The 22,791-nt window shown below is 41.2% G+C and overlaps 1 protein-coding gene across 15 annotated transcripts in view; it reads right to left on the bottom strand.

The window, feature by feature from the left end:
• Positions 1–21,700, bottom strand: part of SLC10A7 (solute carrier family 10 member 7) — a 311,758-nt gene extending 290,058 nt beyond the window's left edge. For 6 of the 15 annotated variants that reach the window (XM_088827990.1, XM_088827989.1, XM_088827993.1 and 3 more), the window contains exons 1-2: positions 21,060–21,693; positions 13,170–13,252 (exon numbers count right to left, since the gene is read on the bottom strand). In XM_088827990.1, coding sequence (XP_088684116.1) covers positions 13,170–13,252; positions 21,060–21,159 — 183 coding nt within the window. In that variant the 5' untranslated portion in view covers positions 21,160–21,693. Of the gene's footprint in view, positions 1–4,449; positions 4,587–13,169; positions 13,253–21,059 lie in introns of all 15 variants that reach the window. The other 9 variants (XM_088827987.1, XM_088827988.1, XM_055405228.2 and 6 more) reach the window with 8 other exon arrangements.
• Positions 21,701–22,791: the final 1,091 nt, after the last annotated feature.

Raw genomic sequence — 22,791 nt, 5'->3', positions numbered from 1 at the left:
TTTAATTTCATGGCTGTAGTCACCATCTGCAGTGATTTTTGGAGCCCAAGAAAATAAAGTCTGTCACTGCTTCCATGTTCCCCCATCTATTTGCCATGAAGTGATGGGACCAGATGCCATGATCGTAGTTTTCTGAACATTGAGTTTTAAGCCAGCTTTTTCACTTTCCTGCTTCACTTTAATCAAGAGGTTCTTTAGTTCCTCTTTGCTTTCTGCCATAAGGGTGATGTCATCTGCATATCTGAGGCTATTGATATTTCTCCCGGCAATCTTGATTCCAGCTTGTGCTTCATTCTGCCCAGCATTTCTCATGATGTACTCTGCAAATCAGTTAAATAAGCAGGGTGACAATATACAACCTTGATGTACTTCTTTCCTAATTTGGAACCAGTCCATTGTTCCATGTCTGGTTCTAACTGTTGCTTCTTGACCTGCATACAGATTTATCAGGAGGTAGGTAAGGTGGTCTGGTATTCCCATCTCTTTAAGAATTTTCCAGTTTGTTGTGATCCACACAGTCAAAGGCTTTAGTGTAGTCAATAAAGCAGAAGTAGATGTTTTTCTCGGAGAAGGCAATGGCAAGCCACTCCAGTACTCTTGCCTAGAAAATCCCATGGATGGAGGAGCCTGGTAGGCTGCAGTCCATGGGGTCACTCAGAGTCGGACACGACTGAGTGACTTCACTTTCACTTTTCGCTTTCACACATTGGAGAAGGAAATGGCAACCCACTCCAGTGTTCTTGCCTGGAGAATCCCAGGGACAGGGGAGCCTGGTGGGCTTCCGTCAATGGGGTCACACAGAGTCGGACACGACTGAAGTGACTTAGCAGATGTTTTTCTGGAATTCTCTTGCTTTTTCTATGATCCAACAATGTTGGCAATTTGATCTCTGGCTCCTCTGCCTTTTCTAAATCCATCTTAAACATCTGGAAGCTCTCGGTTCACATACTGCTGAAGCCTAACTTAGAGAATTCTGAGCATTACTTTGCTAGCTTGTGAGATGAGTATGATTATAAGAGTTGGACCATAAAGAAAGCTGAGAGCTGAAGAATTGATGCTTTTGAACTGTGGTGTTGGAGAAGATTCTTGAGAGTCCCTTGGACTGCAAGGAGATCCAACCAGTGCATCCCAAGGGAAATCAGTCCTGAATACTCATTGGAAGGACTGATGCTGAAGCTAAAACTCCAATACTTTGGCCACCTGATGTGATGAACTGACTCAGTGGAAAAGACCCTGATACTGGGAAAATTGAAGGTGGGAGGAGAAGGCGACAATGGAGGATGAAATGGTTGGATGGCATCACTGACTCCATGGACATGAGTTTGAGTAAACTCCAGGAGGTGGTAATGGACAGGGAGGCCTGGTGTGCTGCAGCCCATGGGGTCACCAAAAGTTGGACACAACTGAGTTACTGAACTGAACTGAGATGACTGCAATTGGGCAGTAGCTTGAGCATTCTTTGGCACTGCCTTTCTTTAGGATTGGAATGAAAACTGATCTTTTCCAGTCCGGTGGCCACTGCTGAGTCTTCCAAATTTGCTGGCATAGAGTGTGGCACTTTCACTGCATCCTCTTTTAGGATTTGAAATAGCTCAGCTGGAATTCCATCACCTCCACTAGCTTTGTTCACAGTGATGCTTCCTAAGGTCCACTTGACTTCCCGTTCCAGGATGTCTGGCCTTCTTCCCCCATAACTGGTTATACTTATCTAACAAATCACAAGCTAGACCATTTTGATTGTCTACTATTCTGTGTATATATATATGTGTGTGTGTGTGTGTGTATCCAACATGCATGCATGTTAAGTCTCTTCAGTTGTGTCCAAATCTTTGTGACTCCATCAACAGTAAGGCCACCAGGCCCCTCTGTCCATGGGATTCTCCAGGCAAGAATACTGGAGTGGGTTGCCAAGCCTGCCTCCAGGGGATCTTCCCCACCCAGGGATCGAACTGGCATGTTTTAAGTCTCCTGCATTGGCAGGTGGGTTCTTTATCACTGGCATCACCTGGGAAGCCCCATATGTCCTACGTATGCAACTAAACTGAAAGTTCCCTGAATACAAGGAAAATGTTAGCCTTTTCCAATTTCTTGAGTGTTTTATGAAGGCCAGATACTCAGTAAACACTGGGTTTTGTTTTTTTTTTTTTTTTTGGCCATACTGTGAGAAGGCAATGGCAAGCCACTCCAGTATTCTTGCCTGGAAAATCCCATGGATGGAGGAGCCTGGTGGGCTGCAGTCCATGGGGTCGCTAGGGGCTGGACACGACTGAGCGACTTCACTTTCACTTTTCACTTTCACACATTGGAGAAGGAAATGGCAACCCACTCCAGTGTTCTCGCCTGGAGAATCCCAGGGATGGGGGAGCCTGGTGGGCTTCCATCGATGGGGTCACACAGAGTTGGACATGACTGAAGTGACTTAGCAGCAGCAGCAGTGCAGCACATGGGATATCTTAGTTCCCCATCTGGGGATCAAACTCATGCCCCCTGCACTGAAAGTGCAGAATCTTAACCACTGGACCACCCAGGAAGTCCCAAATACAGGTTCTTAATATGCATCACACATTGTTGCTCTGAAATGATGTCATCATATTTATGTAGCATTTTATAATTTCTGGTGAAATTGTATATCATTCTCTCAGCACCCTTGGTGCCCCCTCTTGTCCTAACCTTTCTCCCCCAGCTAAGTAAATGATGCCACCCATCACCCAGTAGCTCATACCACAAATCTAGATGTCATCCTTGACGCTCCCTGTCCTTCTCTCTCTACATCCTATCCACCCATGGGTTCTGGGAGCGCTAATTTTAAAACATAATCTCCATACATCCATTTTTTTCTACTGCACTGCAACGTCACCACACTAACCTCTGAGCTGGTCCCCTAGCTTTCTCTCAGGCCCTTCTACTATCTGTTCTCCATACCAGAACTAGAAGAATCGTTTCCAATACAAATCAGACCCACATCACTCTCTTATTTAAATCCCACCAGTAGCTTCACAAAATAAAAACTGAATGTTTTCCCAGAGCCAAAAAGCGCTATGGGAAGGGTCCTGTCCACCTTTCCAACCCTAAGTCATATTACTCATCCTCTATATCATTAGGCTTTGGTCATCATTGTCACTTTCCTGACTCTGGAATACACCAGGCTTGTTCCAGCCCTTACACATTCTAATTTCTTTGCCTAGAACATTCTACCCCTAGAACTCTGCAGTGTAAATTAATCACCAGGCTATACTCTCAACCATTTTCAACTATATCACACAGTTTTACTTCATATCATTTATCTCTATCTTGATCACGTATTTACTTGTTTACTGACAATCTTACCCAGAGTGTCCTTGACATGCAAAACTAACTGGCACTTGCCAATTTTGTTCACTGCTGTTTGTCTAATACCTATAATAATTCCTAACACATAATAGGAGCTAAATAAATAGCAAATAAATGAATGAATAAGTGATCTCAATTGGTATCCCCAAAATCATTATTAAGCAGGCAATGAAAATATGATTATCCTCATTTTATAATTATAAAACAGCTTCCCTGGTAGCTCAGTTAGTAAAGAATTTGCTTGCAGTGCAGGAGACCTGGGTTTAATCTCTTGGTTGGGAAGATCCCCTGGAGAAGGAAATGGCAAACCACTCTAATACTTTTGCCTGGAAAATCCCATGGACAGAGGAGCTTGGTGGGCTACAGTCCATGGGATCGCAAGAGTTGGACACGACTTAGTGACTAAACTACCACCATAATTACAAAACAGGGAAATTGAGGTTTCAGACTATTAAATGACTTTCCTCAAAGTCACATAGCAAGATAGGAAGAAGATTAAAATACAACCTTTAGGCCTGGAGTTCAGTATTTAAGCTGCTATACCATGATGCTAAAATGTGGCTAGTTTTAAACCACTTCAAATAATTTTTAAGTCATTTAATCCTTTTAACAAACATGGCAACATTTTTAATGGGAAAAAAGATCTTAATAAAAATCTATTGGTAATTCAATTATCCTATCAAACATAAAACAGAGCAAGGGAAAAAGTAAATGTTTGTCCCCTCTCTATATTTTTTATTTCCTATATATTTTTAAAAACACATAGTATTTACTAAGATATAGAATGAAAAAGTTAAAGCACCCAACTTACAGCCTACATTACACAACAAACACAGATCTTACATCCTCTAGCGCCTTCAATTTTTCTACCAACAGAAAGCTGTCTCTCCTGGAACCATAATTTTAAGTAAGGGCGTATCTTTTAAGATTCTGTTATAAAATTCTCTAATGAACTTCCTTGATGAAACACTACCATTTATTAGGAATAATAATAATGTTAAAAGTGTTTTTATTTCCTTATATCACACATAAGCCCTTTCATATACAGTTGCCACAGAAATGATAACGTCACTAAAGATGCCCCATTAAAAGTGGACCCTTCAAAATATTAAAACATACCCTTTTAAAAGCCATTCATTGATGGGTGTGATTGATAAAAGCTGAAGAAAAAGCCATACTGCTGCTGGGAAGAATGCAAGTGTAAAGATCTGAATAAAAAGATGTAGTTTTATATGCACCAAAGCACTTGTCAGCTCCTGTGAAAATGAAGGACACAAAATAACAAAGGTAAGAAAGCTATTTCTGAAGAGAGATTGCTGCCAAAACAACATCACATTAATTTGTTTTTTTTTAATTGAGATATAGTTAACATACAATGTTGCACTAGTTTTATTGCGTATATTCCAAAATGATCACCACAGTAAGTCTAGTTAATATCAATTTGGAGTTATTTCACAGCTAAATTTTTTACCTATAAGCATACGCATAGCAGATAGACTTTAAGAAAAAAAAAAAAAACTCTTCATGGTAACTATATTTTTATAGAAAACTTATGAAACATTCTCATTTCTTTCAAATACAATACACCATAACGATTTAGATTCATAAAATTCTGGAATAGGACTAAGCTAAATACCCTAACACTAGCATAGATTTCAGAATTTCTGATGCTATAAACAAACACATAGGATGCTACAGAAAAACCCACACAAACTTTTTGGCTAACTCAAAAGAACAAAATCTTGTTTAAAAATTTTGGCAGGACCTAGCATTTTAATTAAATTTGATACCCTCTATTCATTACACCAGACCTGGCAAGGCCTCAACTTGGCAAGATGTTACTAAATCTACACACAAATCATAATTTTAAAAAATGTTTTTCCCAATAATATTCTATAATTCCAAAGGGCTCTTTCCCCAAAATCTACTCACTAGATTATTTTTTAAATGGGTCTAGTATTAACTTTTTATTATGTGAATACATACAATGCAAAATAAAACTATAAACCAGTATTTCTTTACTAGATTTCTCTACTAACATTTACTGAATAGCAGAGCTCTGTGCCATGCTCTGAGCTTTCCATTTTTATGTATGTTACTTCATTTAATCCTGACAACAGCTCTATCAGGAAGATATTATCTGATGAGAAAATTGAGATTGAGAGTGAATCAGAATCAAACCCATTTCTGGCAAGCTATCAAATCCAAGCACACTTGTTTCTACCACCAAGTCACACCACTGCCCCAAGAGGGAAAAGATTTACATGGAAACATGACATACCAGGAATAGTTGTGAGTCTCACAGCTGAAAAAGGATATAAGAGTAAACTTTGGGATTTCAATATGTACAAACTAATAAGCATCTACATTTGAATTTCTCTGAGTTATGTGGTTATTCAGAGGAAAAGAAACAAATTCACAAAGTAGCAGAAAACATATAAAACTTGCAGTCATTAAAACACATTCAAAGATTCCACAGAGTCACTGGTTATAAACTTAGCACTACAATGTCTTCCACCTTCCCTAGTTCAAGCTAAGTCATGAAGTGGCCTCAGAGACATTAGTCAAAATTTACAGTGTAATAAATAGTAGGTTAATGCAGACTCATTTACTGATCACCACTTTCTGCCATCTGTCTCAGCAGCTCCCAAACTTCATCTCTCTATGTGAAGACACACTGGGAGACGCGTAGATTCAATCTCAATACATCTCTAAAGGCATAGGCATCTATGGAACTTCTGGCAACCTGGATCTAGCAGAGAACAACACTGGGCCGACTGGAAGCCACACTAGGTGCCCAGATCAGAGCTCACGTAAAAGGAGCCATCTTACACTGAACCAGAAGTTTCACCCCAGAAAAAACTTAAGCACCAGCAGCTGGAAGAATTCTCAGTAGTCTTGAAACCAAATCTCACTCACACACACTCAGAGGGATTCTACAAATACCGAATAACTATCAGTGAGTTTTTTATTTTTAAAAAATTAAAATGACTAGCCAGAATGCAGTAAACAAAGGTACTGGTATACACTTCTCATAGGAATATAAAACGCTTTAACTTTTCTGAAAAGTAATTTGGGAGAGTATCTTAAGGACTATAATATGACTCATATTCCTGCATTTCAAAATGTTTTAGCTAGGCATTTCACCTAAGGATATAAAAAGTGGTTACAAGCATTTATATATAGAAAGGACTGATAGAGCATTATCTATTATAGTAAAATCGGGAAACAACGTATATGTCCAAAAGTGGGAGAATAACTAATAACTTAAGGCAGCAACAGAGTATTAAGAGCTATTAGAAAATATGTTAAAACTGTGTGAACTACTCCAATGTTCACTGCAGCACTGTTTACAATAGCCAGGACATGGGAGCAACCTAGACGTCCATCGGCAGACGAATGGATAACAAAGCTGTGGTACATATACACAATGGAATATTCAGTTCAGTTCAGTTCAGTTGCTCAGTCATGTCCAACTCTTTGTGACCCCATGAATCACAGCACGCCAGGCCTCCCTGTCCATCACCAACTCCTGGAGTTCACTTACTCAGCTATTAAAAAGAATGCATTTGAATCAGGTTTGAGGTGGATGAAACTGGAGCTTATTATACAGAGTGAAGTAAGTCAGAAAGATAAACACCAATACAATACATTAATGCATATATATGGAATTTAGAAAGATGGTAACAATAACACTGTATGCAAGACAGCAAAAGAGACACAGATGAAAAAAACAGTCTTTCGGACTCTGTGGGAGAAGGCGAGGGTGGGATGCTCTGAAAGAATAGCATTGAAACATGTATACTATCATATGTGAAACAGATCGCCAGTCCAGGTTCAATGCATGAGACAGGGTACTCGGGGCTGGTGCACTGGGATGACCCTGAGGGATGGGATGGGGAGGGAGGAGGGAGGGGGGTTCAGGATGGGAAACATACGTACACCCATGGCTGATTCATGTCAATGTATGGCAAAACCACTATAATATTGTAAAATAATTAGCCTCCAATTAAAACAAATTAATTAATTAAAAACATAAAGTCTAAAACATTTTAGAAAAAACAAACAAACAAACAAAAAAACTGTGTAGACAAGGATGTAGGAGTTCGGGGATCTCTTCCTACTTAACCAACAGGCATGTCATTGGCTCAACCTATGGAGACCAAACCTGGCGACTCATTACTTCAGCCAGCACCTGCCTCCTTTCTAGGCACTTGGACTATCTCTCATAATTCAAACTTTCACAAGTTGTCTGACTCAGAAATTCTACTTCAAGGAATTAATCCTTCACACGTATTATCAAATGTAGAAAATAACATATTTTTAAGTTACCCTTTGCAGAATGTTTATGATAGCAAAACTTCGTAAGTTATACAAATGTCTATCAACAGAAGATGAGGAAATATATCAAGACACATTCATAAAATATAGTATTTTTCAACATTCAAAAAGAAACAAGGAGTTTTTTATGTGCTGATATGAAACAATCCCCAAGATATGTGTCTTGAGTTAAATAAAGTAAGGTGGCAAACAGTATAAAATACCAGTTTGACGGGGGCCGGGGATACACATATGTTCATTTTACAAACAGAGTATCTCTGGAAACTGTTCATATTGGTTTCCTCCAGAGAAGAGAACTTAGTAGTTAGTAGAGGGGTGAAAAGAATACTTCTCATCATAAATACATTTATACCTTTTGATTTATGTTCAAAACAGTGAATAAAATACAAATTATCTTATTTTCAAATATAAAGAAAAATTAAATGAAATATTAAATTACATGAAAAATTACCATTATACAATATAATATAGAAAAATAAAATTGTATATTGTGTATGTATGTACATATTTATGCAAAAATATGTATACTATATATTATATATATAATTTTTAAAAATCCTTTATTTTTAAAAGTCTCTACATACAAAACAAAGTTCCAAAGAATAGCATGGAGAAATAAGAAAGCCTTCCTCAGAGATCAATGCAAAGAAAGAGAGGAAAACAATACGATGGGAAAGACTAGAGATCTCTTCAAGAAAATGAGAGATATCAAGGGGACATTTCATACAAAGATGGGCACAATAAAGGACAGAAATGGTATGGACCTAACAGAAGTAGAGATATTAAGAAGAGGTTTCAAGAATACACAGAACTATACAAAAAAGATCTTCATGACCCAGATAACCACAGTGGTGTGATCACTCACCTAGAGCCAGATATCCTGGAATGTAAAGTCAAGTGGGCCTTAGGCAGCATCACTATGAACAAAGCTAGTGGAGGTGATGGAAGTCCTGTTGTGCTATTTCAAATCCTAAAAGATGATGCTGTGAAAGTGCTACACTCAATATGCCAGCAAATTTGGAAAACTCAACAGTGGCCACAGAACTGGAAAAGGTCTGTTTTCATTCCAATCCCAAAGAAAGGCAATGCCAAAGAATGCACAAATTACCACAAAATTGTACTCATCTCACACGCTAGCAAAGTAATGCTCAAAATTCTCCAAGCCAGGCTTCAGCAGTACATGAACCGTGAAATTACAGATTTTCAAGCTGGATTAAAAAAGGCAGAGGAACCAGAGATCAAATTGCCAACATCCACTGGATCACAGAAAAAGCAAGAGAATTCCAGAAAAACATCTGCTTCATTGCCTACGCCAAAGCCTTTGACTGTGTGGATCACAACAAACTGTGGAAAATTCTTCAAGAGATGGGCATAGCAGACCACCTTACCTACTTCCTGAGAAATCTGTATGCAGGTCAAGAAGAAACAGTTAGAACTGGACATGGAACCACAGACTGGTTCCAAATAGGAAAAGGAGTACGTCAAAGCTGTATGTTGTCACTCAGCTTATTTAACTTATATGCAGAGTATATCATGAGAAATGCTGGGCTGGAAGAAGCACAAGCTGGAATCAAGATTGCCGGGAGAAATATCAATAACCTCAGATATGCAGATGACACCACCCTTATGGCAAAAAGTGAAGAAGAACTAAAGAGCCTCTTGATGAAAGTGAAAGAGGAGGGTGGCTTAAAGCTCAACATTCAGTGCACTGGGATGACCCAGAGGGATGGGATGGGGAGGGAAGTGGGAGGGAGGCTCAGGATGGGGAACACATGTACACCCACAGCTGATTCATGTGAATGTATTGCAAAAACCACCACAATATTGTAAAGTAATTAGCCTCCAATTTAAAAAAATAATACTCAGCATTCAGAAAACTAATATCATGGCATCTGGTCCCATCACTTCATGGCAAATAGACGGGGAACCAATGGAAACAGTGACAGACTTTATGTTTTGGGGCTCCAAAATCACTGCAGATGGTGACTGTGTGGCTGAACTGAACTGATATAAAAAATATGTCTAGGAAAAAAGGACTAAAATTCACACAATGTTAAGAGCAGTTATTTTTATTCTTGCTACTCTTTCTACACGGGGAAATACTATTGGAATCACAAAAAAAGTTATAAAAAATGTAGTTAAAAAAATACAAGCTGACCTGATAAAGGACAATTGGAAAAAACTGACATTGTATCAGACTAATGGAACAGTAAAGAACCCAGCAAAATGAAGCACAAGAGGCTACTTTGTTGGGTCATCAAGGGTTTCTTAACAACATGGAGTTAACAGACATGAATTGTTTCCAAGAAAGATTCCAAGACTGTCACAAAAACCCAATGTTCTGTATTTTTTATATCTTCTTCATACAATCTTAAAGATAAAATAAGGTATCAGTGGAAAATAAAAAGCAAGTAAACACTATAAAATTCAAAAGAGTATTACTCCAAACATATCCATGTAGAATTCAGGGCCACATACTTAAATAAACACCATCATGAATAATTGAAAAGTTGATTTCGCATGACATTTTGTTTACTCACATGTAATACAGGTCGAATTCCATTAAAATAAACTTAAGGAGATACTCCACATACCGGGACCTCACTGACAGCATCAAGAATTGCTTAAAATCATAGGCTCAGACTGGGATTTAGAAATATTTTCATTACATACCAATTTCCCTGCTAACCCTTATTTGACCTTTACTGGATTTGCTTTGAGAAGCAGCCTCATAGCTCTGGGCTGGATATAAGCAGCAGGAGCCTCAAGTTTAGAATTTGCTATAGTTATTTCTAAGCTAATAGGATTTAAAAAAAAATGATCTGTTTAGGAAAATAAGGAACACTAAATATTTTAGCCTACTGGGGACCCTTCTCAGGCTCTGAGCTTCTGTTCATCTTTGCTCCTGTCCCAGGCCAAGCACAAGTTTACAAGGCTGTAGCACTTGTGGTCATAAGCACTTCTTAGGTACCTGTTTAAGTGAGATTCGTCCCATCACAATCTCTTTAGTGACTAATCCTCTGAAACTTCAGGTCTGAAGCTAACTAAATATAAAATATATTTCAAATGTGACCTTATTTCATAACAGTACAACATAAAAGTTAAGAAACCATTTCAACAGGTATTTCACAAACAAGAAACCAAGAATCAGAAAACAGGTTTTAGCATTAAATCTTTTTAGCATGAAGTATTAATAAACAGTCCTTTATAATTTTAATAAATAAACAAGACAAATTTTAGAATACACATCATTACCTCAACATATAAGTAATACTACATGAAATGTTCCAGATAAATCAAACTTGAGTGGGACCAATGTAAATGCTTGCAAATAGTCTCAAGTTAATAATAACTTGCTGTCTCCTATGTGCAAAAATGCACTATTCCAGGCCCTAGTAGGATAAAAAAAAAAAAAACAGTCGTCCCAGCTGATATTAATTTGATCATTAACTAAAAAACAAGTAACATGAAGATCGGATCTCTACCTCCTAACTTACAACTGTTCAAATGCCTGGGAAAGTAGCAAGGCCTAGAGATGGCTTAACACTACATAATGATGCAATCTAGGGCATCTTAAGTTAAACGGATCTTGAAAATGACTTAATATTGTATTAGTCTGAAAAGGGCCCTTAATGGAGGAAGTGGCTTTGATGGCTGCTTAGATACCATGATAAGACACAGGATCCAGGCATTTCATCATCAGAGCCAAATTGGCTGGATGAAGGTTTCCTAGGTGCTTACAGATGAATTTGGTCCTTAGAAAATGCTGGTAAGTATGACATTCTTCCTTCTTCAACTCCTGCATCCCACAGAGTTGGCTGCTTGACAGGATAGCGTTAAGTAAGAAACTAAAGGAGTGAGAGAATCAAATCTTGCCAGATTTCCCAAGGCATAAAGAAAAACTGTTGAAGGAAATGGCAACTCACTCCAGTATTCTTGCCTAGGAAATCCCATAGACAGAGGAGCTTGGAGGGACGCAGTCCATGGGGTTACAAAGAGTTGGAATTGACTTGGCAACTTCACAACAGAGAACAGCTGAAGACATTAAGCAGCCAGCAGGGAATGTAGTTAGAGCAAAGTCTCAAGCACAGGGCTTGGGTGAGGCACCTGTTCCACAAACAGAATCGGCCAAGGCCAGCAGGAAGACCTCCAGGGAAGATCCATTCAGTACCACAGAAGTGGCAAGTATCTTTCTGTATCACTGGATCCCACATTTGAGAACCAAGTGTAGAACTCAGGTGTTGACAGAGAAAGTCTGTGCTCCCCCGACCCCAAGCACAAACCATAGTCCTCTCATGTCAACATAATTTACAAAAACTAGAATTTAACCTATTTAGGAAATATCATTCTAAGTCAGTTTCAAAAGAGCAAGTAATTAGTGATAATATTTCAAATTCTTGAGACAAAATTTCTCAGACACTACACAGGGATCCCTTCTATATCAAAAATGCCCCATTGATAAGATTTATACCAACTTGACAACTACAGAATACATAAATTTAGTCAGACCATGCTTTTTCCAAGTTGCTACTAGGATGGCCAAAAATGAGGGTAACTAAATATGGTTTTTATTCAAAGCACACTTAAAAGAAAATTAAAATAAATACAGGCAAGACCTAATGTGGAAATAGAATTTTAAACCCATTTCCAAAAACGCCCCAAATCCTGACATAGTAAGAGTCCCTACCTACATACGAATAAGCATATCTTAGAATGACAACTTCACAAGCTCAACATAATTTCTTCAAAGGTAAATGGGTGTTTTCTTCTTTTACTACAATTCAAAGGAGAATCATAAATCCTACTCATTCCTCTCTTGGATGTTAAAATATCTTGATTTGTTTAATTCTAAAACAATCTCATATTCAGGGACAGCTAGATCAGTAAATAAAATTACCTGTGTGTGTTCATGATAAATGGTGGTTTAATGTGAAAAATTCCTGCATTTCAGTTAAGACATTCATTAATATGTTTATATATTAATATGTAATAGATATGCCATATTAATAGGTAATAGATATGCCAGCAAAGAATATACTTTAAAAACACCCCCACACACACAAATTAGTTAAAAACTATAAGAAGCAACACTTGAGCAGCACAAGTCCTAGAAGGTAAAGAAGATCCACAAGTTATGGAAACCTAACTAAACATCAATGACTCCAGAGTGCCCCAGCAGGGGCCACTACAGTGACCATCACAATCTGAGAAAGACCGGAAGTAGATGTTTCAGTTCACCATATTAAAAACATAACCACCATAAGCACACCTTCCTTCAATCTCCATGTGCTGTCCAACTATAGTATAGTGTCTATGATACATAGTTACTAGGTACAAAACGCAAGTCCTTTGCAGAGGTCCAAGTCACTTTCTGTGATACTGAAGCCTTCAGACTGTAACTACAGCTGGCTTTACAAAAGGAATCTGAAATTTCAAAGCAGTTAGCGCAAATTAAATTTTTCTCCCTGCTTTTCACGTACCCCCATAGGTAACAGTACCTCTGTATTTAATGATAGTCCACTGTTAAAGAATATTGTTGCGACAGCAATGTAGGAGACAGTTATTTCTGGCTTCAGTGGTCCTAAAGAGAGAGAAATGAGTCACTGTTAGATAAACATTTCCGACAGGCATTTACTTGACATGAAAGAAGAATCCATTGGAGGAGAACAAACGGGACTTTAAATCTTGGTGTTGCCTCTACCATGCTAATGAGCTGACAGAGTTGAGTGTTCACTGTGAGGCAGCCTAACTCTGGACAGGATTTTCCGGAGGGCAAGGACCACGGCCATCCAGTTCAGCACAGAATCCTGAGACCAGAAGAATGAAAACAAACACTGCTCTCACACAGGAGAGCTGACAGGCAGCATCCTTCTACATTAATTCTGATTTTCTCTGCCACAGTATCTGTGCTTACATAACAATCAAAATTCTCCCCCACCAGCACCACCAAAAGAAGAAAATCAGTGGAAGAAGTCCCCTTCTTTTTAGCAAATATTATCTTATTTTTCCTAGGATATCAGAGATCAGAGCTTATATTCACACATATGCAGTTCTGCCCGAGTGCACTCAGAGCACGAGTATTTATTGGGCACTTACTGTATGAATGAGATAATGCATCTAGAGAGCAGAGTGTGTGTGTGTGTGTGTGTGCTTAGTCGCTCAGTTGTGTCCGACTCTGTACGACCCCATGGACTCCAGCCCCGCCAGGCTCCTCTGTCCGTGGGATTCTCCAGGCAAGAATACTGGAGTGAGTTGCCATGCCCTCCTCCAGGGGATCTTCCCAACCCAGGGATTGAACCCAGATCTCCTGCATTGCAGGCGGAGTCTTTACCATCTGAGCCACCCGGGAAGCCCGAGTAGCAGAGTACTTCACAATATATTGTTCAGATTGCTAAGATTAAATTTTGCCAGGCCCTAGGAATACTGTGGTGAACCAGATAGGACTGATCTTTCACCTCTGGAAAATCTTCTCTAGAGACAGGCTGGCACCACCCTAGAGGTGTTAATACTATGGGTATAACAGGGACAACCCTAATATTTATTTATGTAGCTTATACACAATTGGGGGCTTCCCTGGTGGCTCAGTGGTAAAGAATCCAGCTGCCAAAGCAGGAGACATAAGTTCGATCCTTAGGTCAGGAAGATCCCCTGGAGAAGGAAATGGCAATCCACTCCAGTAGTCCTGCCTGGAAATCCCATGGACAGGGGAGCCTGGTGGGCTGCAGTCCATGGGGCTGCAAAAGAGTTGGACATGACACAGCAACTACACAACAACAAACAACAACAGACACAACTGACTTGAAGACCTAATGCGCTAACCAAAGGACAACACTGCAACTCTGAGAAAGTGCCATTTTGTACCCGTATAACAGTGGTTCTCCAGCTGTGGAAATTCTGTCACCCATGGACATTTGTCAATGTTCCAAAACATTTCTGGGGGTTGTTATAACTCAGGGGGTAGGGTGCATTACTGACATCTAGTAGAGACCAGGAATTCTCCTAAACATCCTGGAGAAAGTTTTTCAGAATTATCATATCCAACGATATGAATTATCATATCCAAAATCAAATGAATCATAATTATCGTATCCAAAAATGTCAATAACAGTAGAAACTAACACAACATTTAAAGCAAGTATACTCCAATAAAAAAAGGTGAGTTCAAATGCATCTATACTTCATTATTTCTTATACTGAAAACTAATGAAATAAATCCAAATAAATATTAGCAAAATTTTTTTTAAACATTAATAGTGCCAGGGTTGAGAAACCCTAGTACAGACCAACATTTTAAAATCTAAGATCACCTCATCTTTGACATTTTATACAGCCCTCTTGCAGTAGGTTGAATAGTGTCCCTCCAAAATTCATGTCTACTAGAACCTATGACAGAGAAGGCAATGGCGACCCACTCCAGTACTCTTGCCTGGAAAATCCCATGGACGGAGGAGCCTGGTAGGCTGAGGTCCATGGGGTCACAAACAGTCGGACACGACTAAGCGACTTCACTTTCACGCATTGGAGAAGGCAATGGCGACCCACTCCAGTTTTCTTGTCTAGAGAATCCCAGGGACGGGGGAGCCTGGTGGGCTGCCGTCCATGGGGTCGCACAGAGTCGGACACGACTGAAGCGACTTAGCAGCAGCAGCAGCACCAGAACCTATGAAGCTAATTTGGAAATTGGGTCTTTGCAGATGTAATCAAGTTATTAATAAGTGGTCTAATTGGATTGAGGGGAGCTGTAATCCAGTGACTGGTATTCTGGTAAGTAGAGGCAACTCTGGATATGGTCACAAACAGAGGGAAGATGGCCTTGTGAAGACTGAGGCAAGGAACCAAGGACGGCTGGTAACCACCACAAGCCAGGAGAAGCAAGGAAGAGCTCCTCCCTAGAGCATTCGGTGGGAGGACAGCCATGACCACATTTTGATGTCTGAATTCTGGAAAAAAAAAAAAAAAATTCTATTGTTTTAAGCCACCCAGTCTGAGGAAATTGGTCGTGGCAGCGCTAGGGAATGAATACACTCCTGCAGAGCTGAACAACAGGACCAAAATCGTGGTTCCTCCACTGCCTGCCACCCTCCCCCATTGCTATAGGTATTGCTCAATGAAAAAGACCAAGCTCAGGAAAAAGCACCACTCAGTCAACAACATTTTACAAAAATATTTATTTATTTGTTTGGCTGCCCCAGGTCTTAATTGCAGCACGTGGATCTTAGTTCCCTGATCAGAAATGGAATCCAGGCTCCCTGCCCTGGGAGCTCGGAGTCTTGGCCACTGGACCACCAAGGAAGTTCAGTCCACAAACCTCTTCTGAGCTACTACAATGCTACATTTTAGGCATTTGTAGTACATCAGTGAAAAAAAGAAACAAAGATCTCCTTCAACACTGTGATACACTACTTTAGATACCTAGCATTCACACAAGTCATTTTGCTGTGATCTGAGGAAAAAACGAGCAAAGGGAGAAGGCAAAGGTAAGGAGGTATTGCACTTCAGGGCAGTGAAAGCGGTTCAAAAAAGAAGTACTTTTTTTTTTTCCCACCATACTTGTGAGTGAATCTGTCTCAGCCACTCACACTTTGGAATAATATTTCATCAAAGCTGAGGAAAGGTGATTCAGGAGCAGATTTGAAAGTCAAGGAATCGGGTTCATGTGGAAGTAAATGCCTTCCAGGAATTTTTAATATACTGTTTGTTTGCTTTTTTTAAAAAAACTCATATCATTTTTCTTTTCCTCCAATCCCAAGTTTTTTTTGAGATCTATTCTTCTCAACTGTGCTTCTGTCCACAGTGGTGACCCGGATTTTCTGTATATGAGGGGTTAGAGTTAGCAGTATGGGCTTCTCCGGTGGCTCAGATGGTAAAGAATCTGCCTGCAATGTGGGAGATCCACATTCGATCCCTGGGTCAGGAAGATCCCTAGAGAAGGGAATGGCAACCCACTCCAGTATTCTTGCCTGGAGAATACCATAGACAGAGGAGCCTGGCGGGCTACTGTCCACAGAGTCGCAAAGAGTCACACAACTGAGTAACTAACACACACACACAGAGTTAGCAATATATTTGCAAGCGATAGCTAGGTGACGTATCCAAAGATGCATCTCCACAGCAAGCACATGAAATGACTCGGACTGCACGTTTCTCTTGGGCAGCTAAAACTTACTTTAGTTAGCCAACAACTGAATTTTTTAAGAAGCTAACTCTTCCCACACTCCACACACACACATGTATATAGATAAACATCATAACTATTAACTAATGGGCACAATTCAGTGGAATGATCCTTCACTTCGAATGTGTTAAATCCTAAAAACAATGTGTACTGTTTTTTTTATTAGATGCAGATCTAAATAACTCTAATCCATGAAAGAATCTGGTGAGGCTATTCCAGGTCCACTGACAATGTACCATTTAAGGGGGAAGAAGGAATCGATTCTAATTTGGAGAAACCTAAAGCCCCTTTGAGACAGCTGCTAATGGATCATCCACCGTGTGAATGAGGAACCAGAAGCTGGCAGGGCAAAATTAAAAGCTGGTAACTATTCGCACAGAGGTGAGAATTGAAACTATGCTGTGGAATGATATTTGGCCTCTCTCCAAGGTCATGATTATATCTGCCAAGTCATGAAAATAACCAGGTTCAGATCTTGAGATGGCTATAAAGAGCAAAGGAGAAATGTAAATTCGAACTTTTCCTTAAACCAAAGCAAAAAAAAAAAAAAAAAAGAGGTTTATCAGTGAAAATGGGATGGGGTGGCAACTTCAGAAGAAAAACTGACCATAAAAAACAGAGCAACTTTGGGACTTCAAACTCATATTTTTTAAATACGAGAATGGGGGTGGGGAGAAAGAAAATGATTTGAAATGCTTAAGAATGCAACAAACTATTATTTCATAAAACCTATTATCATCAAGTAAATTTCATTCCTAAACTTCATCTAAGGTGTTCATGCTAATGTTCTCAAATTTATGCAGGAGCATGTTTCTGGTTATGTTTCCTTAAAGGAAAAATGAAGCAATTTCCTTTTTAGAAGGTATGTCTTATTAATAGCAATAATTTCAGTTATAAATGCAAGTAGAAATAAGAAGCTTACTCTGTACTTCCAAAGAAGTAAGCCTTTCTCTCCTAGAATGAATAGCACAGTGTTGAACTCTGGTAAACTCCAAGATAGGTAGAGCTCAGGGTGCCCCTGGGTTGAAATGCAACAGAGTATCTACACCTGAAAATCTGCACATTTACATCTCTTGTGGCTCTTCACTTTCAACTTTTTAATATATTTAAACATGAAATGTAACTGAGTAAAAAGAACAGAAAAGTAAGAATTAAATGATCTATGCTAGTATCAGTTCCACTTTTTCCCATATGGAAAGTCATTCAACTTCTGTCACTTGAGGGTTCCCACCTCTGTAAATTTCCAGCCATACGTAACTCACCCATTGGTTATATCAGTTCAGTCACTCAGTCGTGTCCGACTCTTTGCGACCCCATGAATCACAGCACGCCAGGCCTCCCTGTCCATCACCAACTCCCACTGGTTATATAGATTGCTTTTAAAGGGAGGTCACAGCAAAGATGTGATACTTTAAGTGTAGAAGTCTTACACTTCAAAATAGAGTGAGGTCATTAAGTATTGATCCAGGTAAAGATGAGGGGAACCTCTTAACAAGTTGAAAACAATCAAAACTTCCTGCTGAAGAGAATAGAAAATTGTTCAACTGAAAATTTCTCAGTCAATGTGAGTGCATTAAAAATGTATATGAATTCTAGTGTACAGACCCAAAAATGGAACTTCTGACTACAAGTGACAAGCAAAAAGAGGTGCTTTCGATCATTCTGTAGAGCACAAGAGGCCAGAACACTTTCAGCCACCATTCCTCTCCCTGCTTCTAGATTTTTGTTGTTTTAACTAATGGAGTCAAAGTGTTATTTGGTACTATTCGGAAGTTTGTTTTTATTGAAGAAGTTTTACAGGTAGGAAGGTCAATTGAAGTATCAAGAACTTATCCCGAGGGCCTGTATAACAAATCCCAAACATTTAACTTTTTTTTTTTTAGAAACAGTAACTTTTACACTTGGACAAATCTTAAAAAAAAAAAATCACATGAGTACACAATTGTCTAATATTAGCTGAATCCGCTCAGCTTCTTTGGGGCTATAAAATTCAGAGTATGGAAAACGTCTTTATTACAGAGAGCCTTTCTTTATAATGGTTATTCATTTTTAATGATTTATTGTCAAGAATGTATGGATGTTGCAACTGGTATGACATAACGGGAAGTCCGGGTTCCCAGTCCTTCCCCTTCCCTAAGCTAGCAAACTTGACCTAGGGTGAGTCACCTGATCTCAGGTCTCAATACCTTCAGCTGTAAAAGCAGCATGTTGGCTTAAAAGGATTTAAAGTTCCCTCTCAGCTCTTAATAGTCTCCTCTTTTATAATTAAACAAATAAACTCTAGATTAATGGCATAGGGACTACTAGAAATGGGAAACAATATTTCCAACATACAATAACCCCCAAAACTTCACTAAGTAGAATCTGAGGGAACGAGCAAGAATGCATCTCATACCTGTCTCTGGGGGGAAGCCCTGCTGAAATGATTCAGCAGCCCACAACCCTCCTTCCCACTGAGCAGCCCAGGAATGTAAGAGAAAAAGGAATTTGACCAAACCTAGTCTCTGCAGATCTCAACTTAGAGGATCACACATCACCTGTAACTTCACCTTAACACTCAGCAAACCGGAGACCTAACACTGTAAACTATCTAGGCTGATCATAACTTTCCTTCCAAGGATTAAGCGTCTTTTAGTTTCATGGCTGGAATCAGCATCCGCAGTGATTTTGGAGCCCCCAAAAATAAAGCCTGACACTGTTTCCACTGTTTCTCCATCTATTTCCCATGAAGTGATGGGACCAGATGCCATGATCTGAATGTTACACGACTGAGTGACTGAACTGAACACTGTAAGCTACAAAGTCTGCAAGTGAAGCTAGTGAAATGTACATCTGATATCACCACAAAGATACTCTCTAACATTCTTACTACCCAGCAAGCTGCAGGGACAAGGGAACTGATTGGACAGAACCTGAATACTAGCCTTCACAGGTTTCCCAAAAGTTCACAAACTATGTCAAAGGAGAAACTGGTATCTTCAGCAGGATAACCAGCCCAACAGCTTTACTCTCACAGCTATACACCCTCCATATTGTGAACTAAGTTGAACAGAGAAGGAAAGAACATAAACGACAAAGTTTTAATCTCCACTGTCTTTGTTAAAAAAAATTCTTTTAAAATGTTTTCTGAAGCTACCTCTAAATGGAGGAGTTGAGGGCAGAGGGTAGAAGGAAACGCTGTTCTCCTGAGAGATCATTTCATTCACTTTCATCATGTTTGAACAAAAAGGTACAAATAACTTCAAATAGCTTCCTGAGTGTTCGCCCTGGCATGAAGATGGTGTGCTCACTTCCGTCCTTATCTGTCCCTGTGTGGCCGGTGTGTAAAACCTGTCAATAAGCATGAAAACTGCCAAACAAGGTCAAGCAGACAATGAACTAAAGGAATTCAATTAACATTTCTGAAAAGTGGGACATGCTTGTCTAAGGTTGGGAGGAGGGGTGGTGGGACAGGAAAGGCTAATGCTATTTCCAGTCATTTCCACCAATGCCCATCCACACAGGACAAGGATTCCACTATTCAGAGATCTGGGTGTGATTTTTAAGCCCGCCTACATTTCCTTGCCAAAATACACAGCACGCAGGGTCTAACACAGCCCGTATCTGTGAAACTGCTAAGTGTAGCAACTGTGCCGGCCGCATACGGAAGCAGTGAGTGCAACGTGTCAGCCGGCTTGGGAGTTTGCGGAGCGGCAGCAACTGCAGAAAAACACCCCTGTCCAACATGTGGGCCACCAAATCTGAGTTGGAAGAGGAGAGGGAATCCCTTTTTCTCCCCCCGCCGCCGGCCCACCTGTCCTTTTTTAACGTGGGGGAGGGGAGTGTCGGAAACGGACACGGTAGTGCTGTTCGCTCCGAGACAGATAAGGAACTCCTGGCAACCCAGCGTCCCTTGGGATAGGATGCTACTTTGAAGGCAGGAGGGATGAGTTTCATTCTCCGTAACCTCACCGGTTGACACTAAGGATTCTCATTGATCGTTCGCGGCAAAGGCAACCTGCGTTCAAATTCCTTTGCCTCCTTCCTAATTACAAATCCTCTCTGGGGCTGGCAAATTGAAAAACCAGCTAAAAGGCCAAAAGACACCATGGGCGGGTCGGTGCCCCTAAGAGAGGAGACACTCCCCAATTCCTGTCTGCCCCTCCTGCCCAGGACGCGACGATTACTTCTGAAGTGGGAACCGCGGCGGAGCACGCAGAGGTGGAACACTTACCCCCGTTCACCCCTATGGACGGCTCCAGCTTCGCTCCCGCGATCGCCAGCACTATTCCGATCAGGAACCATTCTTTCCTCATTCTCTCCAGCAGCCTCATGTTTGTTAGGGCGGGTGGGTTTTGTTTATTTGCTTGGCTTTTTTTCTTTTTAAGCTGCGATCGCTTAATCCCCGGGGCCTCTCCACACTTTCCAAGCGCCCACCTGACATGCAGCAGAGCAAGTCAAATTGCTGCTTGTAAATTAAAGACCAGGGGGTTGCTCCGGCGGCTTTGAGGAGGGCTGGGAGTAGTAGTATCCAGTGACGGGAAAGTCTCACTGAGCGCCGCCATCACTACCGTACGGCCCCGAATAGAAGCGCACACGAAACCGCGGCTCTAGCCGCGCCTCCCAAGCGCAAACGCTCGAAAGCGAACGTTTGGGCGAAACCGGCCGGCGCTGGCGATTAGGGAAGGAAAGCTGGCTGCCGGGCAGGGCTGACAGACTCGCCACAATCGAGACCTGAGAAACCTTAAAGATGACAGAGACGGGGAGTGACGTGAGGCGCCACAGCCTACTTGTTCTATCAAGGGTTCCAACAAACCCGCCCTGTAGGCACAGCAACCCGCCCTCCCGGAGTACATCTGCGGAAAGATTCTCTTCTGATTCGCCTTGAGCCTTTCGGGAAGGGTCGGGGTGCTCCTGGGTCGGGGATTTCTCCGTCGCAGCTGGAGCGGCGGGCTGCAGGGCTGCGGCGGCGAGCCTCTTCGAGACATTACGACGCCTCCTCGACACCGGCGCTGACGTGTCCGCGGGGGGAGGGGAGGCCGCGCTGTCTCCGAGCCCGGCGCTCCTGGAGTTGGTGTGCTCGCCGGCCGCCTCGGGAACGCGGCGCCGCCGCCGCGGGAAGCTTTAGCCCCGAGAAATGGGTGGCGGACTGGGCACCGAGCAGATGCCCACAGACAGAGGACCGGGAGGGCACTCAGCCCCAACCCCCTTCGCCACCCCCGGCCCGGGAGAGGGGACTGTGGAGGTTCAGCCCGGCTCCCGGAGACCCGACCTCGAGCGCCCTCCCTGCCTCTCAGCCCAGCTGGCGAGGGGCAGAGTGGGGGTCTGAGCGGGCTTGTCTGAAGAGTGCACGCCTTTGCTTGACCTCAGACCTTGCCCAACCATCATCAGGGCAGCTGTGGGAAGAGGGTCAGGTTCGGCAAGGAAAAAGTGGTGCGGGACCGAGTGGTGGGTGAGGGGTCCTGCCTTCCACTGCCCCACGTGCTAGAGTCTCTCCGTCCCCTTTCTCCCTTTAAGTGTTTTCTGATAAACAGTGACACTGATAGTTTCATGAATGGACTTCCTACCCATAGACCCTGCAGGAACATCAACTCCTTCTCTTATGCACCCCAGTAAATAAATCAGGAAAATGCTGTGTTCCCATTTACTAAGACCTCCCTGATCTGTTTACGGCAGAATCAAACTCACTGGAAATGATTGTTAGTTGTAGTGGTTACTTAAAGGGAAAGAACACAAAGCACTGTGAATTCTGCATCAGGTTCCTATGGATACTGTAACATATACCTCAGAATGGAAGCCAGAATCCAAAATCAGGGTGTTGCCAAGGCCACACTTCCTTTGGAGCTTTGAGGAGAAGAAAATCCTTCTGTGTCTCTTTATAGCCACTATTGGTTGTTGGCATTACTTGGCTTCCTTGGCTTATGGCCACAGTACTCCAGTCTCTGCGTCTATTTTCACATTGGTGG

The sequence above is a fragment of the Moschus berezovskii genome, chromosome 19 (genome assembly GCF_049115385.1).
Source record: "Moschus berezovskii isolate FMDL1 chromosome 19, NW_MosBer_1.0, whole genome shotgun sequence".
Classification (NCBI taxonomy): Eukaryota; Metazoa; Chordata; class Mammalia; order Artiodactyla; family Moschidae; genus Moschus; species Moschus berezovskii.
The sequence above is the reverse complement of the archived record's forward strand: the minus strand, read 5'-3'. Positions and strand labels throughout refer to the sequence as shown.